This window comes from Monopterus albus, unplaced genomic scaffold (assembly GCF_001952655.1).
Source record: "Monopterus albus unplaced genomic scaffold, M_albus_1.0 scaffold315.1, whole genome shotgun sequence".
In the NCBI taxonomy this organism is placed as follows: domain Eukaryota; kingdom Metazoa; phylum Chordata; class Actinopteri; order Synbranchiformes; family Synbranchidae; genus Monopterus; species Monopterus albus.
In genome coordinates, this window is record NW_018128195.1 from 404,286 (window position 1) to 412,482 (window position 8,197).

The window sequence follows — 8,197 nt, forward strand, 5'->3', positions numbered from 1 at the left end:
CTGTACTTTTCTGCAGGTTGCCCTGACTCTGGAGCTCTATGTTTCTGATGAGCAGTCACCAGCCACATCAACCTGCCCAGTGTTTGTTTGTTTGTTGTATCTTGTTGCTCTTCTTTTCTTTTCTTTCTATTCTATCCACTCACCCCAACCGGTCGAGGCAGAAGACCGCCCACCAAGAGCCGGGGTCTGTCGGAGATTTCTTTCATTAAAAGGAGTTTTCCTCCCCACTGTCACCAAGTGCCTGCTCACTGGGGATTTGTTGGTTTTTTTCTCTATATTATTAATAATAGTAAGGTTTAGACCTTTGTAAAGTGCCCTGAGATAATTGTGGTTCTAAATTGGCACTATACAAATGATTCTGAATTGAATTGAAATGAACTGAAATAGTATTCTGATTTTTTTGTATGCTAACTGCAAATTCAGAGTGCTATAACAATTAGCTCATAGTATACAATTAGAGGGCCTATGTTTAAAATATTTCTCACTCTGAGAAGGTACACCAGTGTTAGATTCAATTCAGGTCCATCAAAATGAACATTTCTTCTCCAGTAAATGGTAAACTGGAAACGAACCGAGCAAAATGCTCATGTTTCTCAATGAAAATACAAAGACTTGAAACAGGTGATTTTGATAATTACTTCATAACTCAGACAGGAGGTTGTAGTATTTGGTCTGGGAAGAATGAAACACATTCTTTGCACTCCATGTTGGAAGGAAAATAGTTTCAGAGACAATCACATTGATGTGGATTAAGGTTGTTAGCCCACTAGTCTCTGTAACATAACAACAATGGACTGGGTGCTAAAAGAAGAAGAAAGCCAGAAGAAGTGAATGCAGGCCATTTAGTGGTCAGCAAACTGGGCTCTGATAAGATCACTATAAATCATCACTAACTGTGTACAGTTTAAGAGTTGTGAGACCAACAAGCAGTCGACACAGACACAAAGCCACAGTTTCACACTTCCTGGACACTTTATACATCGACCTCCACTGTGTATAAAGAAGGGGCGTGGTTAGAGGCAACAAGCTTTGTAGTGGCCCCTATTGTTTGGCCTGAGCTGACTGTGGAGAGCCTTTCTTGGCCCCCTGGGGGTGGGGGGTGGGGTGGGGTTGTGCGTTGCATCGGCCTGGAATTAGTATTCTCCTACTGTTCTCCAAGGAGAAGCACACCCCCACTTCCCTTTGTCCTCAATTCTCCACACATGAAACGCAGTCTCAATATTTCTTAACTTAGTTTTAGTTTATTTTGCAATACTGAAACTTTCTATTTGATTTTAGCTGAAACATCACTAGGCAAATTCAGTTACTAATAATTTTAGTCTATATTATTTCCAAAAAATAACCTAAAACATTTTTTTTACTTACACCAATTCATTATTATTACTACAAATGAATCATTTGGCCTACTGCTGATCAGCAGTTGCAGTAGGCTAGTGTTTTTGGATGAGTTCTTCCTGAAAGCCAGTGGTTTCCTTTAATTTCACTATGTACAGGAACTTAAAAGTTGTTCCAACACTGAAATGGTGTTGTATATTATTGTTGTGTATGAATACAAATGTGAATGCTGACAGATTTGAACAGTCTGTAGCCAACTTAGCCTTCCATGCAACAATAATGAAACCTAGTGTAATCTTTAGCAGGTATTTGCACGCTTTTAAATGGATAAACTAATTTGAAAGATAACTAGACTAGGAAAAAACTTTGGGGGGTGACTTTGTTTTTAAACAAAGGTGGTTAAACTACCAGAGTTTTATAAATTAGGCATACAAAAACAGGGGTATGATCCTTTAAATGAACATCTGCTACTTCGGCCAAAATGTTTTCTCATGTTCCACACACAATCTATTAAAACCAATATATTTTCAATAAGACATCATTTGTAAAGACTGTATCAAACAGGTTGCAGTGCAGTAAGCATCACAACTCACTTGTTCCAGCGCTTTGGGGCTGCTGATTTGTTAATTGTCCAGCCTCGTTAACATCACAGTCATTACAAAACAAAAGGAAGGAAGAGTTCTGACACCCCTTTTACTGTGCAATCAACTCAGAGGATAAGGGGGCAAGCATGGCAAGAATTTGGCCACTTAGATCGGGGAGCAAATGTTTTGTAAAAGCCACATTTTCCATAAAGGAAAGGACATGCTTGGAGTCCTAATGATATTTTATTTAATTTTCTTGCTGGAGGCATCCTCCCTTTCCTCTCCATTCTCCCATTGTGGGCTTCCAGATTTCTGCCGCTGCGCGTCCTCGGCCACATGTGTCATCATCTGAGCCCAGAGCAGACAGAAGATAATGGAGGGATGGGATGGAGAACAGCCTTCTATTTCAGTCCTAGCTGATCGGCATGGAGATGCTGACATTTCACCCTACCGCTTAATTACTGTTGCCATGGCAGCAGAGTGCTGTAAAGGCCAGTAACGGATTTAACACGCGGACTCAATTTGCCATGCAGTTTTCACAAGCACAGATGCTGGAGCCGTTATGAACGTGATCACATATCAGCTGTATGATGATTAAAATAACACCACAGCACATAAATTCACGGTCTTAAAGAAAGGCTCTCAGTGAACAGAGATAATGAAGCAGGTTAGATCCAGACATGAAGCTTTCGACAGAGAGATGCTGTAACTTGCCGTCGCAGAGCACACCAAAGACACACTAAACGTTCCGTTCACACAAGCCGAAGCGGAAAGAAGGCGTCTTACCAAAACTTTTCTCCCTTTTCTGCATTTGTTTAACCGCTGAAGCAGTCGAAGCACCACCATGCAACCCGGAGCTGCCTGATCCGGAGAGCAGCTGTCTGTGGGCAGACTGGGATCAGGCTTTGTTATAGAGAGAACAATCCAGCACGGCGATCAGTGAGGACTGAAAAGAAAGGGGAAACACCGACCACCAAAACGTAGGCGGAGGAGCTAAAGCGGAGTGTTATTTGCCGTCGGGCGTCACACGCCGTGTGAGAGCACGTTTATCACCGTTCGGAGCTGCGGGTGCAGGGAGATGCAGGCAGCGAATGACAGGATGACAAAGAGATGATTCCCCTCCGCGGCGCAGCGACCATCTAATCCTACTTGCCACCTAATCACAGCGGATCCTGTTGCGCGCCGCTTCACTAATGAGCGCTTTGACTTGCCACCAGGCATCATGCACGACAACAGGGACAGTTGCTCAGTCCCTTCTCCCAGGATCACCACCGGAACACTGAATCTGCTCTTCCAAAACTCGCAGTGTTACTCATATTCAGACTATTCACATTTCATAGTTCTGCATTCATGACATTTAAATAAATTTCAGCCTAATGATCAGAAATATTTATATAGCCTACAAGCAAAGACGGCGATTTCAAAATGTAAGGAGGAAATGCCAAAGCCTGCTCACTCACCTTCTTCAACAACTCAGCAGAAGCTTGAATCCCAGCTATAGACCCGTATGAGCAGAAAAAGTTTATCAAGCTGGCACTGCGCACTGAACCGCGCCGATCTTCAGGACGGAAATAACGAGCTCCATATGGATTAGAGCGACCAGTTAGGATACTACACAGCTACAGGTGTTCATTCGTCCGTCGTGGAGCACCAAGACAGTGCATCGGTGTCTGAGTGATGAGAAACGGGGGAAGTCTAGCCTTATTATCTCCAAACTCCCAGTCTCTCAATGGTGAGTCATTACACTGCCACGATAAGGTCATTCACTTATTACAAGCCGCTCCACTGTAACGGAGAGCATGGATCGCGCGCGCCCCGAATGCCCTTCAGTCTGGGAGCAGTGGGTGCGCGCAGACGAACTGCGCTCATTACATTATAGGGGCAGAAACAAGAGTACGTTTGTTTTGCAAACGGAGCAGCTGGTACATCAGGACAAGTTGTTATCAGATTTCTTTTTAAAATTAATTTAAGGTGGACTTAAACAATAGGCAGCTCTCCAAAACCTACACGTGAACTTAACCCATGCACCATGATGGAAACCAACAATTTAGTTCCTGCAGTCAGACTGATGGTTTTATGAGCTGACTTAACTATGACTCTTGAGTATAGTAGGAGCCCTTAATTAATGAACCTTAAAATAATTATTCCGTGTGCAAAAGAATGTAAAGATTCAGTCAACCATTAGATCATTGACGTTTTTAGTTAAGTTAATGCAGTGTGCAGTGACAGATCAATCTGAGAACACAAACAATATTACAGTGCAAATGAAGTGGAAACAGATCTAATATGGACAATTAAACCAGTCCTGGCTGAGGTCACTGGTTCCTCTTTCTTTGACTTTCTTTGTGCAGGCACTCACAGGTTTGTGAGAGACATCACCATCAGATGTTTGTGGTGTCCAGAGCTCCAACGTGGCTCCATCTCCTCGCCATATTCTTTGTATAAATCATTCATGTAATTAGAGGATGGTGTTGGTCTCTGCTTGTTATTGCAGCAAAGATTACAGTCCCAATTTCAACTAGATAACTCTAAAATGAGGCCCATGTGTTAGGCCCCCCACACCTCCACTCCCCCCTGCTCTCTTCTGACTCCCTATCACATACAGCTACTCACAGCCTGACAAGTGTACATAATTCCTTTGAGGTGTGGGGGTGGGGGTGAGGTGGAGGAGACAAGTCAATAGTTGGCATTCCAGCCTAAAATTCAGCTATAATGAGATGGGTCATAAAATGCTCTACGCGCCATTATGAGTGATGAGATGCATTAAAGTTGACAGGGTATTACCTGCCAGTAATTAGGTTTTGTCATGGATTGAATTATTTCAAGGCGGCCTATCTAGGTAATCATGCAATTTGCAGCAGAGTGTGTAAAGTGTGTGTGAGGCTGCCACCTCTCTTCCACTGCCCTTCCACTTTCCTTTTACTCACTGTGTTCCACCAATTATTCATCCATATGAATGGAAGATGGGGACAAAAGGCAGTGGTGAAGGTGGAAGATAGGGGAGATGGTCACGTGGCGCAGATCAAGTCTGATCATTGAACAGAAACAGCGCTTAGAAAGACTCCAGTATAGATGAGAGGAGCGTTATGTTTATATTTAACCTCAACCCCTTTGCTGTCATGAATCAAGAAATAAAATGACAGGGAACCTGCACAAGACCTGAAAAGCACAGCCTCAACACCAGCGGCAGCTCGTTTCACCACTAGACTGTCTGATTAACAGAGGATGAAGCCTCTTTGAGGAGAACCCTAATGCATTTTGATGTTACATGCTCAATAGCTATGTTGGCTGTGTTTATGTCTGAGTTCACCTGCCACTTAACACACAGACATCGCTCTGCTGAAAGCATTTAAACTCACAACCCAGAAACACGCACTGAGTGAACACGTACCTTTAAGTACAGCCAGGGATGCCCAAAAAAATGCTGCAGTAGTTTGTATCTTCTGTGTTCTCTTTGAAACAAAGTGCCCGCAAGGTAGCCTTCTTAGAGCTGATTCCACTGTCTAAGGAAAACTTGGTGACGAGAGTTAAACATCAGTTGCTTCTCTGCTCATGTTGTTGGGATGTCAGATGTCACCTTAAACTCGGCTCCCCCTGTGACTCTGTGGGTTCTGGACCCCAACTCACAGGGTGTCTTTCTCCCCCTTGCTGCTTCCTCACCTTCTCCCACCCTGGTATGCGTGTGTGTCTCTCTGGTTCTCTGGCAGGGAAAAGCGGTGGAGAGCCGAGCCTCCTCTCCTATTTAAGCCCCTCCATCAGGTCCCCAGTCAGCAACACACTCCAGCTCATCCAAGAAGCTGACAAGCACCGTTAGGGAAGGCAGCGCATGTTGCTCTAATGGACCTCATTAAGCTCTACTTACAGATGTTCTCTTAACATAATTGATCTGCAGCGAGTTGAGAGGACGGCAACCTATTCCCCAGCCCCCAATTATGGCCCGGTAATTAGATCCCCAACCTCCAGTTCTCCACATTCACCCTTCTAATATTCTGAAATATCAAAGTATCTCTTTCTCTCAAAGCGCCTCACCACCACCACCACCACAACCAACCCCTCCCCCTCCCACCCACAAGACACTATTGACAGTCAGATCTGCTAACCTTTGTAGTGTATCCAGACTTAGCAGTGCACTCATTCGAATTGACAGAGCTCACTCACTCTTCTATTCCTCCTTTCCCTCTCCTTGCCTTTTCTCTACCCATTGGGAGACAGAGCAAAGAAAGACGGAGTGAATGACACAGATGGAGAAAGAAAGAGAGTGGACGATAAAAAGTAAGTTAGTACTTTCTATAACAAGTTGTAACAGTAACATCTGTCAGGGGAGAATAGTTTTTTTTCTCAGTGTCTTTTATCTTAAATACTGCCTCCGATGGCAACTTTGAACAGAGAGGTGGGGGGTGGGGGTGGGGGATGCCTTTATAATGCCAATCAGTGCCACTCCTATCACAAATCTAATTAAGCTGTGTGCTAAAAGTGCTAAAACAAAAAGCACCTGGGGAGTTAATATTAATACTATCATGCTTTTGCACTTTAAAAATTAGGGAAATTTCACACTGATGTATAGAAAACAATTTGAGATGGATTTTCTGAGCAAGTATTGTTAGATAAGATATTCTCACATCTTTATTTCAGCATAGATGTACTGCACAAACATTTCTGGATGCACAACCCAGACTGAAATGTTTTTCTCTGTGATTGCTCCTGCAACAGCACACACCAGGATTTGAAACGACAGCACTTGGGCCCGCAGAGCTTGACCAGAGGACAGGTTTGTTCCAGTGTAATGGTGACAGAGTGCATTCTATTTGCAAGAACAGGTGTATGGGCTATTGTTTAATAAGGTGTCTTTTTCTGTCTTTGAGCCCAGTTTAAAGCTGTTTAGGTCTGATTTATTCTAGATTTGGTAGCAAAAGACAGTACACAAGCGTGTACAATGATTACTTCATAAGTAGTAGTATTTGTGAAAAGGAATGACCATCACTTTCTTCATAAGATGTTCCTGATTGTCTAGAAATCTGCTGCTATAAGGAGCATAGATGACTCGTTTATCACCTCTTAATTCTAGCTCCTCTTTTTTGTGCACCCCCAAGTAAAGTGACATGTCAAAATGAGTAGGTACATCATTACTTCATGGATATCTGACCAGTACTTACACCTTTTTTGTAGCCCAAGTAAAGTGAAGCATTATACTGAGTAGCTTCTCATTACTCTGTGATTATCTGACCATTGCCTCTAAAGTAGTGTGATACCTCATATTGAGCAGTTAGGCTACTAAGAAGTTCTTCATTACTCAATAATTATGAGTATTTGGCTTGGAATTCACAAGTAATAAATAAATAGCAAACAAGAACCAACATTATTTATTCATCATACTCAGTCCACATACGTACAGTACATAAGCTGTCACATCCATACGACACCAATTCCTTAGAAACAAAGAAGCAGGTGAAATGAATGAGGGAGGACTTAGTAAAGTCCTCATGGTATTACTGACTGAGTGTTTGGATGTGAATATTATTGTATGTGCTCAGGATATGATGATTACAAAATGTGAGAATCCTGCTGTCTCTGGTTTGTTACTGTGAATTCCTTTGTTAAAAAGAAAAACTGCATTTTACTACTCCCAGTTTGTACTATTAGTTTTGTATGATGATGCACAAAGGGTTAAGTCATGGTCAGATAATCATGAAGTAATGAGGGATTACTCAGTATGATGCTTCACTTTACATGGGGGTTACGTAAAAAATGTAAGTAATGGTCAGATAACCGTGAAGTAATGGGGAGCTATGTAATAATTGCTCAGTTTGATGAGTCATTTTACTTGGGTTTTATTTTGACATTAGTTCATGTGTTTTGCCATCCTCAGTTTTACTTGGTCTTTGAATAACCTCTATTGTGTTTCCTGTTATACTGCTTATTTTGCATTGTTTGCACTATATGTTGCATGTTAATACTGCTTATTTTGTTATATTACACAACCTTATGTTGGTTTACTGTTTACTTGCCCCTTGCATGGGGATATGTACATCCATACTGAGAGCCGATGTACCAGAGTCAAATTCCACGTGTGTCCGACACACCTGGCCAATAAAGCAGATTCTGATTCTGATTCTGTTGCTCACTGTCCTGGCCCTGTCAACCTTTACCACCTCACCTCCCACAGTTAGAATTGCTGGTTCACCTATGTATCACATTATGTTTTTGCTCCTGTTTTTCCTCACCTGTGTCTTTTCCTCTCATGTGTCATCTATTGTTTTAGGGACACTGGGCTCATGTAT

The 8,197-nt window shown here is 42.5% G+C and overlaps 1 protein-coding gene and 1 long non-coding RNA gene across 5 annotated transcripts in view; one reads left to right on the forward strand and one right to left on the reverse strand.

Annotated features, from left to right (window-relative positions):
* Positions 1-5,879, reverse strand: part of lmo3 (LIM domain only 3) — an 82,226-nt gene extending 76,347 nt beyond the window's left edge. Inside the window, exon 1 of one of the 4 annotated variants that reach the window (XM_020623894.1) lies at positions 5,311-5,879. Coding sequence is in view for 1 of the 4 variants with exons in the window: in XM_020623891.1 (XP_020479547.1) it covers positions 2,706-2,730 (25 nt within the window). In the remaining 3 variants the exon portion in view is untranslated. The other 3 variants (XM_020623892.1, XM_020623891.1, XM_020623893.1) reach the window with 3 other exon arrangements.
* Positions 3,565-7,876, forward strand: LOC109973968 (uncharacterized). The gene is made up of 3 exons (XR_002276905.1): positions 3,565-3,651; positions 6,132-6,191; positions 6,630-7,876. It is a non-coding gene; the product is annotated as an uncharacterized LOC109973968 (long non-coding RNA).
* Positions 7,877-8,197: the final 321 nt, after the last annotated feature.